The sequence below is a fragment of the Onychostoma macrolepis genome, chromosome 03 (assembly GCF_012432095.1).
Source record: "Onychostoma macrolepis isolate SWU-2019 chromosome 03, ASM1243209v1, whole genome shotgun sequence".
Classification (NCBI taxonomy): domain Eukaryota; kingdom Metazoa; phylum Chordata; class Actinopteri; order Cypriniformes; family Cyprinidae; genus Onychostoma; species Onychostoma macrolepis.
In genome coordinates, this window is record NC_081157.1 from 21,800,681 (window position 1) to 21,828,665 (window position 27,985).

At 36.2% G+C, this 27,985-nt stretch overlaps 3 protein-coding genes and 1 non-coding gene across 4 annotated transcripts; 3 read left to right on the top strand and 1 right to left on the bottom strand.

The window, feature by feature from the left end:
* The first annotated feature begins 1,804 nt into the window (after positions 1-1,804).
* Positions 1,805-9,255, top strand: chadla (chondroadherin-like a). The gene is made up of 10 exons (XM_058771026.1): positions 1,805-1,996; positions 2,922-3,098; positions 3,421-3,615; positions 3,727-3,882; positions 4,515-4,660; positions 4,768-5,006; positions 5,829-6,097; positions 6,673-7,365; positions 7,986-8,152; positions 8,628-9,255. Exons 2-10 carry the CDS (start codon positions 2,940-2,942, stop codon positions 9,007-9,009), a joined length of 2,406 nt encoding a protein of 801 aa, XP_058627009.1. The 5' UTR covers positions 1,805-1,996; positions 2,922-2,939; the 3' UTR covers positions 9,010-9,255.
* Positions 9,256-9,740: 485 nt separating this feature from the next.
* On the top strand, positions 9,741-9,812 carry trnaq-cug (transfer RNA glutamine (anticodon CUG)). The gene has a single exon. It is a non-coding gene; the product is annotated as a tRNA-Gln (tRNA).
* A 138-nt stretch (positions 9,813-9,950) lies between these two features.
* rbx1 (ring-box 1, E3 ubiquitin protein ligase) lies at positions 9,951-11,907 on the top strand. Its single transcript, XM_058771047.1, has 5 exons — positions 9,951-10,108; positions 10,879-10,957; positions 11,083-11,153; positions 11,252-11,337; positions 11,701-11,907. The coding sequence occupies exons 1-5, from the start codon at positions 10,031-10,033 to the stop codon at positions 11,711-11,713; spliced, it is 327 nt and encodes a 108-aa protein (XP_058627030.1). The 5' UTR covers positions 9,951-10,030; the 3' UTR covers positions 11,714-11,907.
* A 967-nt stretch (positions 11,908-12,874) lies between these two features.
* Positions 12,875-27,953, bottom strand: st13 (ST13 Hsp70 interacting protein). Its single transcript, XM_058771038.1, has 13 exons — positions 27,812-27,953; positions 27,356-27,506; positions 27,040-27,091; positions 26,148-26,238; positions 23,528-23,601; positions 22,778-22,844; positions 22,577-22,661; positions 22,385-22,495; positions 22,187-22,289; positions 16,968-17,084; positions 16,836-16,884; positions 15,972-16,063; positions 12,875-13,833 (listed from the first exon to the last, which is right to left on the bottom strand). Exons 2-13 carry the CDS (start codon positions 27,463-27,465, stop codon positions 13,702-13,704), a joined length of 1,083 nt encoding a protein of 360 aa, XP_058627021.1. The 5' UTR covers positions 27,466-27,506; positions 27,812-27,953; the 3' UTR covers positions 12,875-13,701.
* Positions 27,954-27,985: the final 32 nt, after the last annotated feature.

The window sequence follows — 27,985 nt, forward strand, 5'->3', positions numbered from 1 at the left end:
TAGACTTCCTGAAATACACTAGTCATCTTTTGATACAAGAAACAAATATAGGTGCACTAATTAATAATGCAATTGATATATTTTCAATTGTATCACTGAAAAATAAGTCGTATCTCAAATAAAAATGTAATCACTTTACTGCTGTAATGCTGCTATTTTTTATATGGTTCAAATTATTTTAGTTGTGAGGCATTTATGCATTCAAAAAGCAAGTTTATTTCTAATTTTGCAGAAGACTAGGCAACTATTCTAGATTGTAATTATTTAAATATATATTTTACTCAATACATTAATCAGCTGATGAGTCAAGAACAGTCTTTAACCAAACTTTAATCAAATACAAGTCAAGATATATTAACAGAATCACGTAGAGATAATATTCATTGTAATTATTTTAATTATTTAAAAGCAACACATTGTTTAATGTGCAACACTAATAATTTCCATAAACAATGACATAATGATTCGCCATACTTAAATTAAACTGTTAAACTCTAATCTGATTCACAGTTGTGGCACATGTAGATGTCCCTTTACCACTGTGTTAATTGTAATCAACACAAATATGATGCACTACTTTTACAAAATCAGTAAAAAAAAAAAGTGTTAACATCATGTTTCTATTTTCCGAATTAGGTTGTTTTTATTTTGTCCCATGGATGGGACAGCATAATTTTGGGTGATTGGGACAGTGCTTAAAGGCTTTGCTAATTAAGAAAATGATTGACCTTGTAATAGAGAACCATTGTATATGCTCTGTACGCCCTAAATCAGTGGTTTCCAACCTTTTTATTTGTGCAAGCCCTAATCAACCACAAACATATTCATGAGCTAGATTTGTGCTAAAATAAAATAGAAAGCATTATAGATAAACTTTTTTTTAATGTTTTTGTTGCAGTAATAAACCATATTCATGTTTCTGTTAAAGGTTTGTGCAGGTTAAATGTGTTTGTCAAACAGATAATTGTTGATGGGGCCACCCAACATTTTTTTTAAAATTATTATTACTTGTCTATTTGATTTTTAAATGTTTTCAATGATTTTTGGACTTTCTTTTACCTCAGTTACATGTGTTGTATTGTATGAATTTTGGATGGATTTATGAACTGAGAAATAAAGTTGAACAGAAATACACGTGGGCTCTTAATGATGATAAACAGAAAAGGAAATATTGCATATAAAATTATATTAAAGCACGAGCTAACGTCCCGCCAATAGCCTTGCAGTTAGTACGCCGACATACAGAGCAACTGCTCACGGCGACCCAAGTTCGAATCCCGGCTTGTGGTCTTTTGCCGATCCTGCTTCCCTCTCTCTTCACCCAGTGCTTTCCTGTCCTGTCCAAATAAAGGCATGAAATAAAAGCCCATCAATAAATTAAAAAAAGAAAGAAAAAAATATGAACTAACTTGTGCACTACAGTAAATATTCAGTACAGTAAAAAAAAAAAAAAAAAAAAAAAATGCGTTGTCACAATCACCCAAATGTTACCGAAATGTTTTTTTGGCTCAGTTAACAGAAAAGTGCACATCACGCATCCGTTCATTATAATATAAGACTGTTTCCTCCTCAAATGGGTAGTTAACATCTTCAGTATTACAGAAATATATCATGTGTTGGGCCGATTGTTTAAATTTATGGCAAAAGACCTTGCACATGGCAGAATTTCAAAAACTGTCCCAATCACTCTTAATTCACCCTACTACTGATGAAGAAGAACGGGTTGAATGTGAGAAAGTTAGTCGTAAAAGGGAGACCAGTGGGCGGGGCCATTCTTATCTCATTCACATCGGTGCAGCGGACTAGAACAGAAGGCGCAGATGAAAGATTTTCACCCTGAAGACTAAATGTTTAGTTGTAATTTTAAACAAACTTGTAATGAAAAGTAACATTCTTGCGAGATCAAGAAAATATTTCCCTATCACGGTCAAGTTTAGAGCTGCAGAATTTTGATTTCTGGGATTATAAATAGCCTAAACTCATAAGACTCGTAGAGGTGAGTTGTCATTTCTTTCATCTTTTCCTTATCTTTTTGCAGAAACAATAGTTTATATTCAGCTCAATAATATAAATGGTTTTCATCCTTACGCTGATCAAGTTAAGTTTTGCATATAGTGAAACCGTCTGAATGAGTATATTTGTAAGATTCAAAAATGGAAATGAGTAAAATACGTATTTGTCTTTCTTCATTCTTGCACTGAAGTTTGGAGCCCTGTGAAATGTGGTACCACTGTGTTAATTGTGTTAAGGGCAGGATGGGATCAGAGGTCATAATGCAAGAATTTACCTATGGTGTTTGAAGTCAGTATTATGTTGTGTTTGGTTTGAAATAGGAACACCATCTTTAAATAGTTAGAAGCACAGTAACAATGATTGTTCTCATATGTTCATTTTATTTATGCTACTGTTCAAAAGTTGTTGTTTTTTTAACATTAACAATGTGGATGTTTCTTTTTCTCTCATTTTTTGAGTATTTCTGAGAAGGTTCATGTGACACTGAAGACTGGAGTAATGATGCTGAAAGATCAGCTTTGATCACAGGCATAAATTACATTTAAAATTAATATTTCACAGTATTACTCTTCTAACTGCTTTTTTGATCAAATTACTGAAACCTTGGAAAGTATAAATTACTTATTCTATTAAACATTTTTTATTTTTTTTAAATGTTAGCGTTGTAATTTTTTATTTTATTTAACTTTTTATTATTTTCATGTCGCCTACATAAATGGACATGCTAACACTTTTTGAACATGAAAGAATAGGCCTACTGCGCCTGTTTAGAAAATATAAAATAAGCAAAAACCAGTCTTAAGGTAAAATGTACTACTAGAAACTTTGCACCATCTTGTCAGTATATTTTTGATCTTTCCATTATATTCAAATGCTGATAATAATCAGTTTCCTTTGTATCCCTTCAGTTGGAGGAGGTCGGCACCATGAGGCTGAGAGTAGCACGTCTGCTTCTGTTCCTAATAACCTCTGTGCCTGCGGGTCAGACTGAGAAATGCCCGCGCGTCTGCGTCTGCGACGACACAAAGCTCACTGTGACGTGTGCAAGGAAGAATCTCACACATATTCCTCCTACTATAAATGAAGTGAGTGTGACTTTCCACATCCACACATAAAACATCATGCTTGTCTCTTAATATCATAATCATAGTTTATTGTCCGATCCCTCAGAAGTTTGCTTTTGTATCCAGATTGTGCATGACATCCACCATCAAACAACTAGACGATGCATGACACTATAACAGACTGAGCGTTTTATATTGTTCCTTCCTAATGGGTAAAATTTGGTATGCAGGGTTAATAACACTTCTAATGACTTTCAAAATAGCCTGACTAACTTATAGGACCTGTTAGCATTATTATGAGCATGTGGATTGACATATTTATATGCAATGGCTTTTATCTCAGATCACGGTGAAATTGGACCTGAAGAGGAATAATCTTGGGGAACTGCCTAAAAGTGCGTTCAAACACACACCCTACCTGACCCACCTGAACCTGCAGGGGTGCAGTATCCAGTCCGTCAGAGAGGGGGCGTTCCGGGGACTTTCACGTTTGGTGCAGCTTGACCTCACTAGCAACAATATTGACATCCTCTACCAGGTATTTTCTTTGAGATGTGGAAGTGTGATAATTTTAGATGAATGGAGGTAAAATCATTCTAAAGCTGATGGTTTGAAATGTAATATGTTGTTACTGTCTCCCCTCCTGTAGGAATCATTTGACGGTTTATCATCACTGAAGCAGTTGTATTTAGACCGGAATCGCATTGAAGAGATCCACCCTGGAGCGTTCGCTGCGTTAAACTCTGTAAACCTGCTCTCCCTGACTCATAACCAGCTAGTCTACCTCCCCAACATGGCATTTCAGGTACACTAACGATCAACAATTTGGGATCAGTAAGATTTTTTGTTTTGGATTCTTTTATTCAGCAAGGATGCATTAAATTAAGTAAAAGTGACAACGAAGACATCTGATTCCTGTTTCAAATAAATGCTGTTCTTTTATGCATTCTTTTATTCAGCATGACAGTTTCCACAGAATATTAAGCTGCTGTGTTCAACATCGATAATAATCAGAAATGTTTCTTGAGCAGCAAATCAGCATATTAGAATGATTTCTGAAGGATCATGTGACACTGAAGACTGGAGTTTGCCATCACAGGAATAAAATATATTACAATAGAAAACAGTTAGTTTAAATTGTAACAAATATTTCACAATATTACTATTTTTACTGTATTTTTGATCAAACAACTGCAGCCTTGTTGAGCATAAGAGACTTCTTTCATACTTTCAGTTGAGAATATAGATCATCTTTTTCTAGTCAATTCTAGAGTTCTCTCAAAGAGTCCCATTACTTGATGTTATAAACTTTCCAATCTGAGTTTACACTGATTTTGTTTGTTGGTTTGGAAGCTCTATGTGATAATCTTCTTTTAGACCTTTTTTGATATACGAGTAATTTTCCTCCTGATTAATTCCCAATTATCTGTCTCTCAGGGAATGCTGAGTATCCAGTTGTTGCGTTTGAGTCATAACTCTCTAAATAATCTGGCGACGGAAGCCTTTGCTGGTCTTCTTGCACTCACACACTTAAACCTGGACCATAATGAACTCCAGTACTTTCCTACCAAAACTATGACCAGGTAACCACTGATTTTTGACAAGCAAAATGAATGATTGTTGCTGATGTTAGATATCCTCTGGTATAAAACAGACGTTCAGAACTCACTGTTCTCTCTTTTTGTCTCAGATTGGTGGAGTTGACTCACCTGGATTTGAGTTTTAACCCCATGACATATTTGGTGGAGGAGAGTGTGTCCATGCCGAAACTCACACATCTGTCTCTGCACCGCATGGCCCTTCAGGACCTGTCTGAATCAGTTCTGTATCTGTCTCCTCATATCTCTCACCTAGATCTGAGCTATAACCAGCTCCCTTACATACAGGCCCTCAAAATGTCCTCGCAGCTCACCAGCCTGAACCTCACCGGTATGAATACAGCATTGCCCACTGTCTCAGTAGACAGTTACTGTTTGTTACCACACTAACTTTTCAGTCAGTATAATTATTCTCACAACAAACTTTGCAACTATAATTATTTTTAATTATCTTTTATTCTTGTACTTATATATTTAATAAATATATAATTAAATTATATGCATTTTTATATTAGAAATGTTGTTTAATAACAACAAAAACAACAACCACAACAAGAGCAGCAATAATAATAGCTGAATTATCATTCATATGAATGATTATGACTATTATTATTTAATATTACATTATATTTTTTCAGCTTATAATAATATTAGTATATAAATGAATTATAAAGAAATAATAATAATATAATGGAAGTATCAACAACATCATAATTCTAATTATTTTCTAAAGTTTCAGTAGGACAGTTGAGCAGTAGTTCATTAGAAATGCTATTTAAGCCAATAAAATCTAGCAACAACAACAACAATAATAATAATAATCTTTCTTTCCTTCATTCATTGGCATTTCTAATGAACCACTTTCCATCCCTCCCCTACTGAAACTTTAGGAAACCTGTGGAATTTAAAAAAATAAATAAATATGAAGATAAAGTAAGTACAGTATCAATGATTAATTATGAAAATTGTAGTTAGTTACTAAATCTTAACTAAAGTTATTTAAGTTGAATTAAGAGTATTCTTTTATTCTAAAATTGTCTTACATGTAGTATGTTATTATTTTCATCACAATTCTGGAGATTATATGATTTATTCATTTAAAATATCTCAGAATCAACCTGTGAAGTGATAACTCTCATTCACTGTCCTTCAGGGAACCCGATTAGATGTACATGTTTACTGCAAGGGCTGAAGATGTGGGCGCTGAGCTCAGGAATCAAGCTCTATGGGGCCTGTGCTTGGCCACCACACCTCTCAGACGAACCTCTACAAGATGTTGAAGAAAAGGACCTCCGCTGCAGACCACATGATGAGCTGAGGCCAGATGTGATAGAAAAAGAAGAAGATGGAGTGCAAGAAAAGGCCGTGCCAACTGCCAAGCCAAAGAAAAAGAGCAAATGCCCAAAGAATTGCCATTGTGAGGTGAGGAAGGCTTGGAAAAGGGTGGAGGGAATTTTAGTTATTTATTCATAATTCAATATATTCCTTGTTCTTGTCAGTTATACAAAAATATTAACTTAAAAGAATAGTTTCAAACATGAAAATCTGCTGAACATTTACTCACCCTCAGATCATCCAAAATGTAGATGAGTTTGTTTCTTTATCAGAACTGATTTGAAGAAATGTAGCATTACATCACTTGCTCACCAATGGATCCTCTGCAGTGAATGGGTGCCGTCAAAACGACAGTCCAAACAGCTGATAAAAACATCACAATAATCTACAAGTAACCCACACGACCATCAGTTAACATTTTGTGAAGTGAAAAGCTGCATATTTGTAAGAAACAAATCCTCTTCACTTCAGAGGATCCACTGGTGATCAAGTGACAATTCTCCAAATCTGTTTTGATGAAGAAACAGAGTCATCTACATCTTGGATGGCCTGAGGGTGAGTAAACTGTCAGCAGATTTTCATTTTTGAGTGAACTATACCTTAAATCTAATACATATCTCCGTCTCACCACATGTTCTGTTCTCCTCACTCTCACCATCAAGGCTGCAGTTCAGCACGCTACATGTGAGGACCGCGGCCACACTAAAGTGCCCACTGGTTTCCCTGGCAACACTCTTCTGCTTGACATGCGCGGAAACCATTTCCATTATCTTCCTAGCAACAGTTTCCCTGGCGTCCCAGAGGTGGTGTCTCTTCACCTGGACAGCTGTAAGATCCATGAGATCGAGGGTGGCGCCTTCCAGGGCATGAAGGGGCTAATGTACCTCTACCTGTCTGACAACCAACTGTCCTCCCTGGACACAAAAACCTTTGAAGGTGCCCATGAGATCATGTACCTTCACCTGGAAGGCAATAAACTCGCTCAGTTTCCTTCTTCAGATACACTGGCTCACATCCCCAAACTCCTCGAGCTGCATCTGGAGAGAAACCTTATAGTTAAACTAGAGCCTTCAGGCCTCCTTTCCCCGGTCCCTCAGCTGTCGGGCCTTTACCTCAATAATAACATCATCGCATCTATAGTGCCAAAAGCTCTGGATCCGGCACCCAAGCTGGACGTCCTTCATCTTGAAGCTAATGCGCTAACAGAAGTGCCGAGTGATGCGCTAGGCCACGCCCCTCTTTTGTCTGAGCTCCGCCTTTCAGGGAATCCGATTCGCTGGATTGGGCCAAGAGCATTTCGGGCGGTGGCAGAGAGTCTAAAGCACCTGCACATTGATAGAATGAGTCTTCAGAAGGTAGAGGTCAAATGACAAACTACATAAGATAACTTTATGCACTATTACAGGTTTAGTTCACCCAAAAATGAAAATTCTGTCATTAATTACGCACCCTCATGTCGTTCCAAACCCGTGAGTCCTTCGTTCATCTTCAGAACACAAATTAAGATATTTCTGATGAAATCCACGAGCTTTCTGACCCTCCATAGACAGCAATGGTACTTCCATGTTCAAGGCCCAGAAAGGTAGTAAGGATATTGTTAAATCAGTAGATAAACAGTAATTATATGAAGTTACAAGAATACTTTTTATGCGCAAAGAAAACAAAAATAACTACTTTATTCAACAATTCTTGTTTTCTGTGTCAGTCTTCAACATGCGTCTTTCTGAGTCAGTTGTGTTGCTGTCTATGCAGGGACAGAAATCTCTTGGACAATATCTTTATTTGTCTTCTGAAGATGAATGAAGGTCTTATGGGTTGAGAACGACATGAGTGTGAGTAATTAATGACAGAATTTTCATTTTTGAGTGAACTATTCCTTTAAATGATAAAGAAACAACAGTTAATCCTTGCTTTTACTTATCTCGATAATAGAAAATGTTCCTTCTCTGTCTCCTTGTTTGATTTGTGGTCGTAGATGAGCGCAAGGTCTCTGGCAGGGTTTGGTCCTGGTCTGTTGTCTTTGTCTCTGGAAGAGAACCAGTTAGAGGAGTTGCCTGACCTTTCACCTCTTACTGGACTTCAATACCTTTCCCTTAACAAAAATCCATTAATGTGTGACTGCAAATTACTACCATTTTACAGGTGAGATACCCATCCATCCATCCATCCATCTGCCGTTCTATCTTACAAATTATAGTCTATTACTAATAACAAATTACATGATGGAAATTATTATAATTGTCTATTGGATAACACATAGTAGGTAATGTACTCTGACTACTTTTTAATTAATTTTAGATTACTTTTGAGCAAAAATACATTCCATTCTTTGTTATCAACATCATGAATTGTACTAAACATTACATAAAGCCAGGGTTTCAGGGGTTTTAAGGCTGGAAGACTTTCCAAATGTATAAAAGCGGTAGAATTTCTGAGAGGAAAACTTAATAGAAAAAAAAAGAATTAGGAGGAATCAAATTATGAATAATTTCCTGCCATTATGTGAATAATATGTAATCATTTAATCCATAAAAATTAACTGTAATCTATCTATCTATCTATCTATCTATCTATCTATCTATCTATCTATCTATCTATCATCTCAACTTTCTTTCAGATGGTTGAAAAAGTCAGGTCTGAGAGTTGAGGCCGTGTGCGGTTACCCTTCTGAGCTGCGAGGTCAGTCTGTGATGGAGGCACCCATCTTTAAGAACTGTTCTGGAGAAAATGCTCATTCCTTCAATGAGACCTCCATTCCTACCAAAGCCCCTACACCAAACAAACCCATGCAGACCACAAAGGCCAGGCCTGTGCAATCTGAGCCTAATCCTAAACCAGCGAAGACCAAACTGACAGCAGCACCAAAGAAAAATGAGTTTGATGAACTCAAACCAGTGCGGGCCCTGAAAAAAAAAAACAGGCCAAACCAGAAAAAAAGAGGAAGGCGTCCAAGGATTAAGTCATCAATGAAAAGTCATAGAGCTTTTGATTTAAACTAAACGGATAATGTGATATATTTATCGGGTGAACAAATTTACTGCTGTTACTTAGTTTATTTATAGGTAAAGCTGATAAAGACCATAGTTGTTACTGTATAATAGTCTTTACATCTGCTGTTCATAGTTCTTGAATGTGCAATTTTTTTCAAGGCAGAACAGAATGATTTTGCTTTTGTGAATTATGAAACATTCCATCAAACGTGGTTTTATATGGTTTAACTCATAAATATGGGTTTTTATAATGTTAAGTATGTGTAATTTCAAATAAATCATTTATTTAAAGAAATATTCAGAATTTCCTCACAAAATTACATTTTAGTTTTTTTCAACCGCTAACACACAAAATCTTTACTTGTCACAATTTCTGAAACCTGACGCTCAAACACCAGAACCACACACCAAATCTGCAAAACCATACACTAATTCTTAGTTTTCAATTTCATAAAACACTTTTTGCAAAACACAACACACAATTCTCTATGTAGCACACAAAAATCTAACAGGAATTAATATTATGGTTTGCTTAAATGTTTGCTTTTGAGGTGTGTTTGTGATATTTTGAATGTAGTGCTTCATTTTGCAAGAGATGTGAGGCATTTTGCATTTTGTATGCAATTTTTGGATTTGTGTGTAAAGTTGTGAAAAAAAAGAGGCAAAGGAAAATACGTGTAAGTAGTTGAAAAACATCAGCGTTCCTTTAAATATGGAAATATTTTGCTGAGGCATCAGCTGGTTCCATGGTGTAATGGTTAGCACTCTGGACTCTGAATCCAGCGATCCGAGTTCAAATCTCGGTGGAACCTACTGTTTTTTTCATTTGACTACAAAACATTTGAGTTTACTTTACAATCGATATGTTGAGAAAATCATCTTTTGAAATATATTAATATAGTTAAATATAAACAGAATTCTAAATAGCGCGCATGGGCAACCTATCAGTGATTACTAAACTGAGGAACTATGCTCAGTAAAAATCACTAAAATCTCACTCAACTCTCGCGAGATCACACCATTAGCAAACATGGCGGCCGCGATGGATGTAGACACCCCGAGTGGAGCTAACAGCGGAGCCAGTAAAAAGCGTTTTGAAGTGAAAAAGGTACAGTATTGAGACGTCGGTATTAAGTATTGATGGCAAGTATATATACACACATTTAAACCACTTAGTCTCTTAAAAATGTAAACTCTTTCTCAGCGGCGTTTTTATAATCCCCGGTTAGCATCGGCGGCGCTGCTCTTTCTCATCATTAATATTAATCACTTGCCTGTGTTCTTATTATGATTACAGTCAGCTTTAATATGTCTCATAAATATGTAGAATCTGATATCAAATAGACAAATGTAACCTGGTCGTTCTTGACGCCTCTGATTTTAACTCTAGTAACGTTCAATTCTGCTGCGTAATCGGAGAGATTATTTAACCAGGCCACTAACGTTAGATAAATGAAACACTAATAGAAATCACTTAGCAACCCAGTGAGTTGTTTACCTAGACAGCATTTATAGACAACAGTTCTGGACTTCGTAGACTCATTCTAAACGTTCGATTCGATTGTTTTGACTTTAAAGGCACGTTCCATCCCATTAGACGCGTCTAATTTTAACACTTTTTTTTTTTTGAACACACTGTAATCATTTAGTACCACAGTATGATATTACCATGTAAATTCTGTCAGTTTTGACTTATTTTCTGATCTGTGTGTATGGATTGTAGATCTGTAATAGGCGTTTTATTTCCTGGTGAATTGAGATTTACATTGGGTTGGATCTCAGTGCCACTGGAAAATAAAATAGTTATGAATTGCCATGGAATTGTGCTGCGGAGATTTGTTTGGTTTAATGAATTTCTGAACTGTGTTTCTCTTGCAGTGGAATGCCGTGGCTCTGTGGGCTTGGGACATTGTGGTGGACAACTGTGCCATTTGCAGAAATCACATTATGGACCTCTGTAAGTATCAGCTCCCGTTTGGTCTCATCTGACTGTATTCTAGGTTTAGTTTCTTGTTTAACACACTGACAACTGCTATTTAGTGAGTTGCCTTGGTTGTTTAAGCCTAGTTCATCTATCTTCAGGTATAGAGTGTCAGGCCAATCAGGCGTCAGCTACGTCAGAGGAGTGTACAGTGGCCTGGGGAGTCTGTAATGTGAGTTTGATGACACGCACACTAACCAATCAAATGAAATCAAAATGTGGACTGTGTCTGTTTGGTTGTGGTATAACTGTGTGTTTTTGGTTCTGCAGCATGCATTTCATTTCCACTGCATCTCTCGCTGGCTGAAGACCAGACAGGTGTGTCCTCTGGACAACAGAGAGTGGGAGTTCCAGAAGTGAGTGATTTTGTTTCTTCATTAAAATAGAGGCAGACCAGAAACTGTATTAATCTTAGTTCACTGAAACGTAAGTCTAGAGCTCTCGAACCCGCTCTAGATAAGCTGTATCGTGTATCACTTTGAACTGTATTAGGATATAACATATGATTGATGATAAATACTTTTGATTCAGTTATGAGCAGCTGAACATGCTAGTAGAGATTATTCTGTTTTTCCCCATTATTTGTATTTTCCAGAAGTTTATCATTGAGAAGGGATAATGCATTGTTGTTCTAATCCCATGTTTTCTGACATGTCTTTTATTGGTTGCAAATGTCCATACTTGTACTAATATTCATCTTTCATTGCTCTGTTTTTCAGGTACGGTCATTAGCAGCCCAGTGTCTGTGCTTCAGATCCAGGATTTTCTTTCCTGAGATGCATTTTTGTTTAGACGTCACCATTCTCTCTCCCTGTCAAAGACCAAATGGTCCACATTTAAATTGTTATGCTAGTCAGAATGTTTTTTATTTCTGTTGTATACAGCATTCTTGGCTGTAAATTATCAATAAAGTCTCTCTAGATTCAGCTCTATCAGTTCCAATATTTCTGAAATTGCATGCTATTTTAACACAACTGAAATATTTATGTTCTGTTGTTTACAGTACATTAAGGCTTTATGCAAGAAACCTAACAAGCCCAGTCATTTCATCTCTTGTGTTAAAAATAAGAAGTAATGTGGAGAGAAATCTCAGGTTAGGAGTTCGGATCTAAACATTTGATTGAGTTGAAGGAACCTGGGGCCTGTAGCATGAAGCCGGATTAGCTGGCTAGCCAGGTAAGTTTCAGTTTAGTTTGCATCAATCCTGGGTTTTAGGTACCATGAAAGTGGCTTGGCTTTTAGCGGCGTTCATTGCCATAGTAACTTACACTGCACAGCTAACCTGCTCTGGGGCAGGTTGTGTTCTGAGTTAGAGAGCTCAAATTGAAATTGGACCAATCAGATGTGAGCCAAGGGACACATGGACATGTGCTCCACAAACTCAGGATCAAAGCCTGAGTTGACAAAGAAAGTTCATGATCAGCATCATGGTACCAACAAAGCCAGTTTGGAGTGGTTCGGTTTTGTCAACTTGAAACTAATCCTGTAACTCTGAATTTGTTCATCTACCATTATGGTACAGGCCCCTGGTTCTCGGTCATGAGAACTGCACCTGAACTGTATATATTACATATAAACAGTACTGGACTCTTACTAGTCTATTAAACACAAAAGAAGATGTTTTGAAGAATGTGGGTAACCAGGTAGTTGACGGTAGCTATTGACTTATATAGTATTTTTTTTTCCCTCCATACTAATGGAAGTCTATGGCTTCTGTCAAATGTTTAGTTACTCACAATCTTTAAATTATCTTTTGTGTTCCGCAGAAGAAAGAAACTCATACAGGTTTGGAACAACCTGAGGGTGAGTAAATGATGACAGAATTCATTTTTGGGTGAACTATCTCTTTAAGTAAAATAAAATTTCAAGTCTGTAAAAAAAACAAAACATGTCTTATATTTGCAACAACCAAAATGTTTATTGAATTAAGTCATGAAATCCATACAAGATGCAAATGTCACAATAAGAAAGATTGAATTTTCACTTTTTTTGCATTTATGAGAAACAATGTTAGGTTAGACTGAGGGTGAGGAGAGCAAAATAAAAAAGGACTAAAGAACAAAAACATGAATCAAAAACCTTTAAAAGAAACACCCATGAAATCTAAACAGGAAGTGATTGACTAATTGCTTTGGACAGGGAATATGTATTCATATGTATAAATATAGTCTAGACCCCGTTTTGATCCGGATCCCGCTGGATAAGACCACAAACATAAGCTATATAGCATACTGAATGGATGAAGTTGATTATAATTAGACTAAATCCCTGGAATGATTGGCTGCTGAATGGACACGTTTGTTAAATCCAGTTTGTCAATGCAGCAACTGTCGGCTAGATTAGGCTCTCAAATCCAAACCCCCTGATATTCTGGAGAAGAGACCAGGATAGTAAGTGTTAAATGTGTCAGCATCAGTGAAGCCCACAATATAGTTTGTCCCCAACAAAACGTTGAAGGAATAAACTCTATTCTTATTTCATGCGTCACTCAAGCAAATCCCCCCACCCCCCAAAAAAGTGCCACATCTCTCATCTCACATCTCTGGTCTTGTTCCGATACTCTTTCATAGTTTCTTCATCTTTCATCAGCACAGACTCGTCTAAAATCAGTATCTCTAGTGGCTCATAAGCTAAATGCTGTCTGTAATTTATGGCAAGAAACCCAGTGAGAAAAAGCTATGCAGAGTATTGGAACTGGACATGAACTCTTTCGGCCCTTTTTAGGGCTGCTGGCCGCCAAACTTGGAGCTGAGTTTGTTGATCAGGGCCATGATTTTGGGGTTGCTCTGGTACTTGGAGATGTTAGCGGGGTTCTGCGCCACATCCTGGAATGCTGCCATTACCTCTGGGTCCTGGAAAATGAGAATGCATAAAAGGATTTACTATTATGTAAATATTACAGGCAACTGAGATGCTCAGGAATGTCAGATACAGGAAAGTTTATTATAGACATTTATGAACATGGTTCGATACTATACAATTATTAACTGAACCAAGTAACTCAAAGTAAGAACTACAGTAAAAACGATTAACAATTTCAATTTGTTAAGAGATTAATACTTTTTCAGCAAGGACACATTAAATTGATCAAAAGTGACAGTAAAAACATTTACATAAAAAAAATAATAAATTATATTTGAAATATTCTATTTGTTCTTTTGAAATGTATTAATCAAAAACTAGGGCTGTCAGTCGATTAATTTTTTTTAACGCGATTAACTCGTGATTAATCGGAACTTAATCGCACATTTTTATCTGTTCTAAATGTACCTTAAATGAATACTTTTTAAGTTTTTAATACTCTAATCAACATGGGCATGGACAAATATGGATGCTTTATGCAAATGTATGCTTATTAGTAAAATCATACTCAACAGAGCATGAAGACTAGACCTGTTTCAAAGGTCATAGATGTTTTTCAAAGAACTTGTTCATGTCTATTAGACACATGAAAAAAAGAACATTTCTTTGCACTGAGCAATTTACTAAAGCCTTTACATTTTCACACGACATGCTGTACATTTATTATTTAATATTACATTTGTTTGTCTCTCTGTGCCCACAGACTGTATTCTGATGCAGCTAAATTCTCAATAAAACGGTTTTCATTGATATATTTTACTGTTTCTGTTGTCAGACAACGGAATGAATATGAAATAGTGACTGAAACGCAACCCATTAAGACTACATAACCAGCTCTCCCTTCCAAGATGTTAATCTGCACAAAAACCCTGATTTATAATCGAGCTGTCGTCTGATAAAATCAAATAGGCCACACATAAGAAAGACAATAGCTGTGCTGCGATTTCGGCTATACTAGTGTCAAATTAGAGAAGCAACATATATCTGTTTTAACTGAAAGCGCTGCTCCTCTCAGCCGCTCACTGAAAAGAGCAGACGCACAGAGAGAGAGAGAAAGAGAGTGAGAGAAAGCAAGACCTCGTGCTTGTGCGGCAGTACCGGAGAGTCTCAGAAATTAGCTTAAAGGTTTGTCCAAGAATAGCTAGATGTGCTTTTAAAAACAAACAAACAAACAATAAGTCGCTAAATCTAGTTGGCAACACTGTGCATCTCCATTTCTCCAACTAAGGGCTAGGCCACGGGTCAAACGGGAAATTTGTGCTGCGTTAATCACGTGTTAACAAAATTAGTGCCGTTAAAATTAATTTGCTTTAATGCGTTAATTTTGACAGCCCTATCAAAAACTGTTTTCAACATTGATCAAGATCAGAAATGATCTTGAGCAGCAAATCAGCATATTAGAATGATTTCTGAAGGACACTGAAGACTGGAGTAAAGATGCTGAAAATTCAGCTTTACATCACAGAAATAATTTAGATTTTAAAATATATTCAAATAGAAAAGTTATTTTAGATTGTAATATTACTTAACTTCTTTCAAAACATTTTAAAAATCTTACCAATTCCAAACTTTTGGATGGATGTGTAATTGTTTATTCATCATTATGTTTAGTGAAGCATTTGTGAACTAAGAATCATCAAATTTGTTGAGAACCATTTATAAAGGTTTCCCATACTCTTTGAACAATGAATTTCCATCATCTTCCCAGCTGTTTGTCATAAGACTTCTAAAAATGATTAAAATAGAGACTGATACCAATGAATCATTCTAACGAATTCATAATGAATCAGAACTGATTCTGAACTGCTTTGACCAAATTATTGGAAAGACCAACATAAATGTATGATTCTATCATAAACTGGATATCACGATAGCCTTTTCTCTACATAAGATCAATACCTAGCCAATCAAATATTTCACAGCTGAGCTTAACAAGAAAAATGTATAATCACTATCGACCGTTCCATGATTTTCAAAAACTGTATTGATAGAGATAACTTCTTTGGTCCTGGACAATACAATTTATAAATTCCCTGGTAATTACAGACCTTCCTTAACTTTAGACTGTAGTCTATCCAGTTGTGTAAATGCACCGTCATTGTGCTTAGCAGTATGTGGTTAAATTTACCTGCATGGCCATGAGAACCTCTGGGTCATTGAATAGCTCATTAAGTCCAGGCATTCCAAACGGAGGAGCTCCACCTGGGAAACCAGCACCTCCTGAAGGATCACAGCAAATATTAACACCAATTACTAATAGCAGTAATCTCTCTTGAAGGCATAGTTCACCCAAAAATGAAAATTAGCCCATGATTTACTCACCCTCAAGCCATTCTTAGGTGTATATGACGAAAACAATCGGAGCGGATGACGTATGACGTAGCGTAAGCTACAGAGAGAATATGCTAGTCTCGTAAGAACCAAGTTTTTATTTTCAAGTTTACAAGGAAAACCTGTCTACTCTTGGCTTACATTGAAATCCTCTGATATTGTTCTATACTTCTAATTTGTGACCTCTGTGCTTCTGCGCTCGTCACTTCACACCGGAGCTTACGCTACGCCTACACCCTACGTTATCTGCAGAATCGCCACTCTCTCGTGAACATGTGTGAAACAGTTAGCGGAAGACAGAGGTTACGGGTTAAAAAGTTTTAAATATGGATATTTTTCTTATACAAACGCATTGTTTCACGTCAGGAGGCCTTTATTAACCCCTCGGAGCCATGTGGAGCACTTTTTATGATTGATTTATGCACTTTATTTAACTTCAAAATCTCGACCCCCATTCATTGCCTTTTTAAAGCTTGGAAAAGCCAGGATATTTTTTTAATATAACTCTGATTGTATTCATCTGAAAGAAGAAAGTCATATACATGCAGTATGGCTTGAAGGTGAGTAAATCATGAGTTAACTTTCATTTTTCCTATTCCTATTTTGTTTTATAAGTCAGTATGGCTTATTATATATACATAAACAGTTTAATAGTAGATACCTGGGAATCCTCCACGTGCCCCTCCAGCCTGTTGTCTGGCTTCCTCTTCCTGCACACACAGAGGGACATTAACAGGACTGACTGCAGACAATTCTGATTCAGTGGCTTGATGCAAATCAACAGATTTCTTACCCTCTGTGCTTTCTCGTGCTCCTCCCTCGCCTTCTTCACTCGTTCTTGCCGTGCTTTGATCTCTTGTTCGTCACGCTTGCGTTCATATTTGCGCCGATGCTCAATGATTCTGTTGGCCTGCGAGGGAGAGGTGGGATCACATGAGACACATTGAAGTTTCGGCACACTCACTTTGCTTTTGATGTTTTCAACAAATGTACTCAAGGTTACATAAGCATTATTTTGCATCACATTACTAGTGATTTTCAATCATTCACTAGCATTCAAATGCTACTGTTAATCTTAAATTTTGAATATACTCTACTGTTTAAAATTGAGGTCAACAAGATTTTATTTTTGTGGACAAAAAAAAAAAAAAAAATATATATATATATATATATATATATATATATATATATATATATATATATATATATATATATATATATATATATATATCAAAGAATCCTGAAAAATCATAGTTTCACAAGAATAAACTACATTCTAAAATAATCAAATAGAAAACAGTTTTAAAACCTAAAATAGTTTTAATCTATTTTTATGAGTGCTGTCAAATGATTAAATCGCATCCAAAATAAAAAGTTTTGTTTACATAATGTGCGTGTACTGTGTAGATGTATTATGTATATATAAATACACACACAGTATATATTTTTAAATATTTACATTCTTTTATTCTGGAAGCGATTAATCGTTTGACAGCACTAATTTTTATCAAATATATGTAGCCTTGGTGAGCTCAAGATTCTTCTTTCAAAAGCATTAAAATATCTTATCAACCCCAAACTTTTAATAGTGGTGTACTTGGGTCAGTGATGTAACCAACAGTAATATGCTAATTTGAAAAATAATTTTGTGTCCAGGGGTCTCATTTATAAAACTCTCAGTAGATTTCATCCTAAAAGTGTACATACGAACAAAAGCTAGATTTTGCGTACGCACAAAATTTTTCAGATTTATAAATCCCTGTCAGGGGAAGACTGTGCAATTAACCCATCCAAAGTGCACACACAGCAATGAACACACACACACACACACACAGAGCAGTGGGCAGCCATTGGGGGTTCAGTGCCTTGCTCAAGGGCTCAAGTCGTGGTATTAAGAGAGCGCTGTACATTCACTCTCCCCACCTACAATTCCTGTCGGACCTGAGACTCGAACTCGCAACCTTTAGGTTACAAGTCCGACTCTCTAACCATTAGGCCACGACTTCCCATAGATACTAACTATAAATGCCATTTGTGTCACATTAATTTTTACTGCTAAAAATCATCCAGTATCCTTGTTATGTTTTAGAATAAATATATCAAAATAACTATAAAAAGCTGTTTAAAATAGTTATCAGATAAATATTTTAGAATGATCTCATTCTTTAACACTGGCCAAATAGTATTTCAATTGTTTTAAACATTTCAAAATCAAATTAAATTTATGCAGTTTTGCTGATAAGGTGAACATCTTTTAGCTAATTTTAGTGGCTATTATCAAGCTATTATCATTGGACCTATTCAAACCGCACAATGGACCGTTCCACCACCGAATCCAGCAGTGTCCACTATAATATCGAAGTAAGTGCGCATAATTGATCACTAAAATATTCTCAACATGAGATCTACAGTTTAATTTAAAGATGAATTATTGTGCACCTATAGCACTCCTCGCTGTCATTAAAACAAAGTATGCCAGAGGAAAAGTGATCATGCGCATCCACTACAAATATGTCTAAATTCATATAATTTTGGTTTAACTTCAGCGTAATGACTTGTAGCCTAATTTCAGTGCTCATCTCCATTAATGAGAGTGGAATATTTAATGTAAATGTGTACATCGACATTAAAACAGTTTAAATTTGTTGTTTGCTTCATTACTTTTCTCACTCTAGGAAAAAGTTTGTGCGCATGGTCTAGAATGTTCATACATTTACATCAAATACATTTTTTATAATTCCCGATATGTGCGTGGAATATTCTGTACGCATATTTCTATGCCCATTTTGTGCATATGCAACGTTCATAAATGAGACCCCAGATGTATTATTTTATATATATATATATAAAAAAAAAAACATTAAAACTGGAATTCAATATCATTAAATTATGGTAAAACATACTGTATTGACCCGAATATAAGACAATGTTTTTTTTCTTGGAAATACATCTGAAAAAATGCGGTTGTCTTATATTCAGGGTCTAGACCAGGGGTTCTCAAAGTCTACATTCAAAGGTCCAAATCTGAATTTTCATCAGTGTCAAAGGTCTGGACCGGAACAATTGGTTATTACAAAACATACAGTACATAACATGCATAAAAAATAAACACTAAGTCTTTTAAAAAATTAAGTGCCCTTTGCATTCAAAATACATTAATAACAAGTGCAAAAGTGGCAAAACAATTAATTTAAGTGTCAGCAATAGAGGTCGACCGATTAGGGTTTTTCTCTGGTCGATGCCGATATTTAGAAATCAGGGCAGCCAATGGCCGATATTAGATGCTGATTTTTTTGGGCCGATTTTCTTTTTTTCTCCTTTATCTCATAAAAGAGAGTTTGAGTAAATTATTATTGCAGGGCACAAGATGGTAATAGTCATAGTAGTAGCCAAATTCATAGTAATAATACATGGCTCAAAACTTAAGCACCTTCTCAAAACAGTTCTGAAGCATGCTTTTTGTTTATGTTTGCTGACAGACACCAGTGTTTCCCAGACTTGCAAATACAAATTCATTCTCTGCCAGCAGGAGGTGCTGTTGGAGCGGGAGATATAGCGGTTTTCTTCGGTAACGGCTGTAATCAAATAAGTGTTGTCCCTCACAAATGCTACTTTATCAGGCATTACAGGAGAGATGAAATGAAAATAACATCAAATCTTTTCTGAAGACGGTCGGTTCTTTTCAAAGATACATTCATATAAAAACATCCGTGCTGCATTTTAATTTTGAACATGCAGTGCACAGTTTATTCGGGCCGCCACAAATAAATCAATGTATGTGAAACACTGGACACTGCTGTAAGTCAAATGGCCATAAGTCAAAAACGGCCATCTAAGTGATAACAAAAATAATAATATTATGACAACAAATGTCATAAAAGAAAAGTTTCAATATCTCGCCTTCGCTTTCATTTCGGACCGTCTCCAAAAAGACATAAAAAAACCCCTAAACAAATGATTTACAAGTTTAACATGCGTTTATCAAAGTAGGAAATATAATTAGTGCTTTTGAAATACGTAATGGAGGCGGGTCCGGATTGAATTCCCTCCGGGTCCGGATCCAGACTTCGAGAAGCACTGATGTGTCAATAATACACCCACAACAAAAGGTGGCGCCAAATACGCATAATACGAGTGTGCCAAGAAGTAATGTAATGCGTGTTGTAATGTTAGAACATCGCAAGTGAAACAAAATAAAAAGAAAAGCTTACAGCGGCAGAGTCGTGACTGTCATGTTAGCCTGATGGGACCAAACTTCCTCTGCAAGTGATTTTAAAACGTAAGACAGAACCCAGATTTGAAGACTACAATAAGATTTCACTTCTAGTGATGAGATGGATAGCCTAAATGTTATATAATTCATATTGGCTACCTGTTATTTTTATGCTATATCAAAAAGTGTATATTTTTAAATGTGATTGTTGGTACATTTTACCAGTATTTACCATACATTCAAAACAAAAACAGGCAAAAAATATGCAATATGAAAATAATTGATGACATCTTTTTCTTCTTCTTAATAAAACAAGATTTTGTTTTCAAAAAGCCTTTTCCAAAAGGTACATCTTGAAAAGGGGGTCATCTTATAATCAGGGTCAATACATAAGGGAGGGCATTTTGTTGTCATGTGACAAGAAAACTTATAACAAAAAATTTATATATTATTGATATAAATCATATGATACAAAGAAATTATATAATAAAAACCATGTAGTCCATCATAACTGTATTAAAATCGAGTTCAGGAAATCTTTTAAAAATGCCAAATAATTTGACATTAAAGGGGTGGTTGATTGCGATTTCACTTTTTTAACGTTAGTTAGTGTGTAATGTTGCTGTTTGAGCATAAACAATATCTGCAAAGTTGTGGCGCTGAAAGTTCAATGCAAACAGAGATATCGTCTTTTAAAATTCTGGCATTTTAATGCCTACAAAAACGACTGGTAAGGGACTACAACGAACTACTTCCCGGGTCCGTTACGTCACGAACCCAGATAAACCCCGCCTCCGGTAACATGCAGCAAAGGGGGCGAGGCCATGCTGCACTGCTTTAGAGAAAAGGAAGAGAAAACTAGGGGTGCACGTAAAAATCTATTCTTATATGAATCGCGATTCTGTTTTCTAACGATTCTAATGGATTCACAAGTTTCAAAATCAATGTTCTAAAGCAGCGGTTCTTAATACGGTTCCTCGCATCGCCCTGCTGTGCATCTCTCTCTCCAACAATGAAATGTTCCATTTATACACTTATTTTCACACAGCTATGACAAGCGTTAAACATGGACATGTGTGCGGTTGCTGAACTGTATTAAAGCTTTATTCAGGATAAAACCGTATACTAGAAGCTAACAGAAGCAGTAGCATTTACAAATAACAGCGTATCTAAAAGTATGAGACAACAAACCAAAAACATACTAATATCACTAATATCCTCTGCATCTCAATCGGGCTCAAATTGATAAGCAATATAGACGACGCCATTGTTTACAATACAACTGGAGCACATGCCGCTGATCTGAGGGGCGGGACGTTTAGATGTGCACTAGAGGTGGTTTAGGCAATCACAACACACTGGACCAGCTAACCAATCTGAGCCCATTGCGTATTTCTGAGGGAGGGGCTTCATAAAACCAGGAAATGATCAGCGTTTAGAGGAGAAGGGACAGAGCGTTGTGAAATAAAGGTAAATTATAATAAAGCGTTTTTTAAAAATGAAGCATTAACACATGTTAGACTGCACCCCCTAAAACACAATCAAGCCTAAAAAAAAAACAGTCAACCACCCCTTTAAACAGAAAGTATAGTTAACGAAAAATTCATGATATTTAAAAAAAAAAAAAAACACTTTTGTATGTTTGTAAAATATAAGTAATTAAATAAGCTTAAAATTTAAATCATTACTATATTATTCAATTATATTACATCATTCAAGAGAATTCTCCCTGGATGGCAAATTAACACAACGGTTCTCCCAAAAAATAATTAGACCAGTTCAGATTTCTGCACAGATACCTTTGGTTGGACATCTTTTAGCATGGCACTGGCCTCTTCATCATAGTCCAGCTTACAGGCCATCGCCAAATCTCGAGCGGCCTCCTCCCAGTGTCCGAGCAACCTGTCAGAACGAGAGATCTTTATCAGCAGCAAAGCACTGATGTGTCAAGGCAGAAATCAAACCTCTTCCATCAAAATCTAGCTGTAGTCTGTTACTTGTGTGCCTTCCCCCTCCACTTATAAGGCTGGGCTGAGTCTGGGTTGATGCTGATGGCTCGGTCACAGTCTCTGATGGCAGCATTGGGCTTCTGCATTTTCACAAATACACTGAAAGACACAAACAGACAGAGTTAATCAAGAGCCAATCGAACCAGGTCGCTAAAAACCAAAGCAGGGATTGGATGATACCTGGCTCTTTTGGCATACAGAATGGCCAGTTTCGGGTTGAGTTTGATGGCCTCTGTGAAGAGGTCTACAGCTTTCTGTAGGTCACCTGAAAGGTTTGGTTGAACCCAGTTGTTTTATTATGAATTATGACCACAACTAAGGAAATATAAACTATGATTACATTATTACTGATTTCATAATTTCAAATAAGAGGCAGCTCACCGTCTCCTAACGCTTCAATAGCCTCAGTCTTCTTCTCATTGGCCTGGTCCATCATCTCATCTGTGACCTGAGAATAAATGACTGAATTTGCTGTGGTTTCTCTCAAAAACTGTGGTAATATCTGTTGCATCTTTTGAGTGGAAACCCACCAATAATCACGATGCATTTATGTAATCAGACTTAGTAAGACTACAGTTACCTGTTAAAATATTTTGTGCATAATAACTAAAATCATGCACATTAACTTTGTTAAACCTAACCCTCTAATTAACTTTTTTTTTTAAATTGCGGAAATAAGAAGAATCTATATGCTTGGAACGTTTTAGCAGCTTAAGGCTACAATACACTACATGACATTTGCCCAGATTTGAGATAAAAGACTGCATAGAAAATCGTGTAGTGTATGATGGTCACAGACTACATCCAGTCCATTCTATTCACTCAAGATCAAACATGTGATATTTTGAGCTGGAAAGCTTAAAAGTCTGATAGTGTACAATCCTCAGTTGTTTAGTGTATGATGCACAGTCTTTCTTGCGTAACTACTTACAAAGTCGGCCAGTGTATGATACCTAGTGCTTTAAAATTTGTGTAATGTATTCCAGCCTTTAGCTTCAATCAGTGGTCTTTTTAGACTGAGGAGAAAGCTTGAGTTCTGCAAATTGCAGTATGCTTTTATAGTACAATAAACTCTTATCTCAAAGGATTATGGATATTTCAGATTTTTCACGATATTTCCTGTGCGTTTACCTCCAGGTTCTCATAATCACCCATCTCCTGAGGATCATCTGTGTCAGGCTCAATCACTCCTTCATTGTCAATTTCTGAAGAAAAGTTCACATAGCAGCGTAAGCATTAGAAACTGTTGTTACAAAATAAGTGCATATTCTCCAAAGAGACATTTGCAAATGACAAATCTCATCAAGCACCAAATGAGATTAGAAATTGACTGTGCAGGGTAAAGCTTTACTGGCCAGTAAGTTTGTAGTATTTTTAGGGATTGCAACATAAAAATATGCAGTGCCGTGAAAAGGTTTTTGCCCCCTTCCTGTTTTTTATTTTATTTTTTTTGCATATTTGTCACACTTAAAAGATTCAGATTATCAAACAAATTGCAATATTACACAAAGATAACCCGATTAAATACAAAATGCAGTTTTTAAATGATGATTTCATTCATTAAGGGAAAAGCTTTGTCCAAACCTGCCTGGCCCTACATGAAAAAGTGCTTGCCCCCTAAACCTAATAACTGGTTGTGCCACCCTTTGCAGCAACAACTGCAATCAAGCGTTTGCGATAACTGGCAATGAGTCTGTTACAGCGCTGTGGAGGAATTTCGGCCCACTCTTGTAGAATGTTTTAATTCGGCCACATTGCAGGGTTTTCAAGCAAGAATGGACTGTTTAAGGTCATGCCACAGCATTTCAATTGGATTTAAGTCCAGACTTTGACTTGGCCACTCCAAAACCTTCATTTTGTTTTTCTTGAGACATTCAGACTTGCTGCTGTGTTTGGGATCATTGTCCTGCTGCATAACCCAAGTGCGCTTGAGCTTGAGGTCACAAACTGATGGCCGGACATTCTCCTTCAGGATTTTCTGATAGAGAGCAGAATTCATGGTTCCATCAATTATGGCAAGTCATCCAGGTTCTGAAGCTGCAAAGCAGCCTCAGAGCATCACACTACCACCACCATGTTTGACTGTTGGTATTTTTATGAAATGCGGTGTTGGTTTTACGCCAGATGTAACGGGACACACACCTTCCAAAAAGTTCAACTTTTGTCGCATCAGTCCACAGAATATTTGCCCAAAAGTCTTGGGGATAATCAAGATATTTTTTGGCAAATGTGAGACAAGCCTTTGTGTTCTTTTTGGTCAGCGATGGCTTTTGCCTTGAAACTCTCCCATGGATGCTGTTTTTGCCCAGTCTCTTTCTTATTGTTGAATCATGAACACTGACCTTAATTGAGGCAAGTGAGGCCTGCAGTTCTTTAGATGTTGTTCTGGGTTCTTTATGACCTCCTGGATGAGTCGTCTTTGTGCTCTTGGAGTAATTTTGGTAGGCCGGTCACTCCTGGGAAGGTTCACCACTGTTACAAGTTTTCTCCATTTGTGGATAATGGCTCTGACCATGGTTTGCTGGAGTCCCAAAGCCTTAGAAATGGCTTTATAACCCTTTCCAGACTGATACATGTAAACTATTTTGTTTCTCATCTGTTTATGAATTTCTTAAGATCACAGAATGATGTGTTGCTCTTTAAACATGCTTCAGACAGGTTCTATTTAAGTGATTTCTTGATTCAACAGGTCTGGCAGTAATCAGGCCTGGGTTTGGCTAGTGAAATTTAACTCAGCTTTCTAAAATAATGTGGTTAATCACAGTTCTTTCATGATTTAATAGGAGGGGGCGATTCATTTTTCATGTAGGGCCAGGTAGGTTTGGACAGCTTTTTTCACTTAATAAATTAAATCATCATTTAAAACTGCATTTTGTATTTACTTGCGTTATCTTTGTGTAATATAAAAATTTGTTTGATGATCTGAATCTTTGACACTGAAAGTGTGACAAATATGCAAAAAAAAAAAACAGGAAGGGGGCAAGAACCTTTTCACGGCACTGTATACACTACAGCAGTTACTACGCGTCTTTTTAAAATTAACACTTTTATTCCGCTAGAATGCTTTATTTTTATTTGACAGTAAAGACATTTATGATGCAACAAATGCTGTAATGGTTTCCATAAAAATATTAAAAAGCACAACTGTTACAACATAGATAATAATAGTTTCTTGAGCAGCAAATCAATACATTAGAATGATTTCTGAACATGTGACACTGAAGACTGGAGCAATGATGCTGAATATTCAGGTTATCACAGGAATAAAATGTCATTTTAAAACATTCAATACAATTTTTTTTATTTTAAATTGTAATAATATTTCTTTTAATATTAATGGTACAGTACTTTAAATCTGTCATGTAAACGGATTTTAATGAGGTGACTATTCAGTGACTATTGCGCCTTTAAACAGCTTCTTTACCTTCAGAAGTAAATGTAGACACAACACAAACAGCTTCTTTTTATCTCTACAGTCAAAAGATTTCAGCCTCTAGTTTCCAGGATACTACAAAACATATTTTAATGTGTCTTTAAAGGTTAGTTTTAGAGCCTAGATATCAGCTTCATATCAAACGCTGTTGGCATCCATTCCATAGAGCGAGAAATTGTGAGCCAGCAATAGCTCGAAAAGTTTAGTGAAAGTTCAGAGCTATTACCAATCCACAAAAAAGGCCAAAGCGATGGCATATCAAGATGGCATATGAGGAGCAAACAAAAGATATTAAAGGAGATATTAGAGTCAACATACCTAATTCACTCTCTTCGCTCTCAGATGGTGGGGCAGGTTTGGGTTTGGGTTCGGGCTCTGCTTTGGGGGCCCCATCACATGGACAGCTTCCCTACAGACAATTGAAAACACAGACAGCGGCAATCTTTAGAAAATATCATAAAACGGTTGCAGATCACATACAGTGTCATGGATCTAAAGCACTGACAGTCACTTCAGAGCTTTCACGGTTTTATCAGTGAAAACCACAAATACACACTGAAATGCAAAGATCTTATCGACAAACCACCAAAACTGGAGGAAATTATGACAGAAATATATTACATCGTATACTAAAATGCAATTCTTAATGACAATGATATTATTTTTTGAAAACAATAAAACAAAGATATTTTTCATCCACATTTTAATTTATGCAGTTCTGTTTTGTCTTATTTGACAAAAATTAAAAATAAATTGCTTTGTTGCAAATAATGTGATGTATTCATTTGATTATTTTGTAATTTATTTAATTTTTAGAGTTTTATAAATTAATTTAATTCGACAAATGATAATAATAATAATAAATAAATAAATAAATAAAATGTTTGAAATCATAAAACAGAATCCAGAACAAAATAAAATAAAATGGAATAGACATAATTTAGGGAAAGATAAAAATTGATTTCCTGGAACCTGGAAATTAATTGTGAACAAGCTATTTACGTTTACATTCACTCTCAAGATCTATGAAACATGTGGAAAGCATTTCTTTCCCCATTAATGGTAAATGAATAGTCACAAATACAACCTTGTATATACTATATATAATATCATTGATATTTACAGACCGTTATGATGTGTTAGTGGTTGTGTAATAAGGACAGTAAAATAATTCTGATTCTATAATTCTGAATAATTCTTCTTTTCCTACCTTGCATGATGAGCTGTCATTCTTTGTTGGTGATGGTATGTTTGCTCCCATTCTATAATAAAGCAACATATTTGCATTTTATATGAGTCATACAGGGATGTTTATTCATCTGTGTGCTTCACTTTAAAGTGATGAAGCTAGAACTTTCTGGGAGCCACCTGTCACGCTGGATGTGGGTGTGACACTAAACTTTGACATAGAAACCCACATTATTACACAGCGCACTTCATAGTCTATCATTGTTTAAATGGAAAAACATAACATTTGGAATCAATACTGAATGCAAAACCATAAACAACACAAACGAGGCACTGACCCATGTAGCCAGCTCTTAAAGAAGCCCATCTCTGGCAGATGCAGCACAGATGGATTCTCTTTGCACAGCTGCACAAAGGCCTTCAACTCCGACACTTTCCTTGGATCCATATTCCACAACACCAACCAAACTCAAGCAGTGAAACAATGTGCTGGAAAACAAGGAAACCTGTATTATTATTGTTATTATTATTATCCCGTCACATGACGTGTCCCATCAGAACGCGGGCTTAATAAATTATTCAACGCCAAAAACGCAAAGGAACTGTCCAATGCAACAGTGCAGGAAATAACCAGTAATTAGTGTGTACGGGATTAACGCACGCGCTGCATAGAAGCTTCTGGAAATAATGCGCGAGGAAGCGCAATTTGTTAAATCCGCGTGGAATTTTAATTATTATTTTAATCAACGGTCTCAATAAACGTTCATTCAAAAAATAAACCATTAATGTAGTACCTGAAAGAGCAAAGTGCCTAAAACGCGCTTTCCCAGCAGCGATTTGAGGGTCGCGAGATCGCACTCGCTCTGCACGCGCGAGACTGCGAATTTTGCGCAGGCGGGAATTAAACTACTCACTACTATGACAAAACCAAAACAACAGGGGTCCTTCTGGCACTGCAGTCGTTTTTG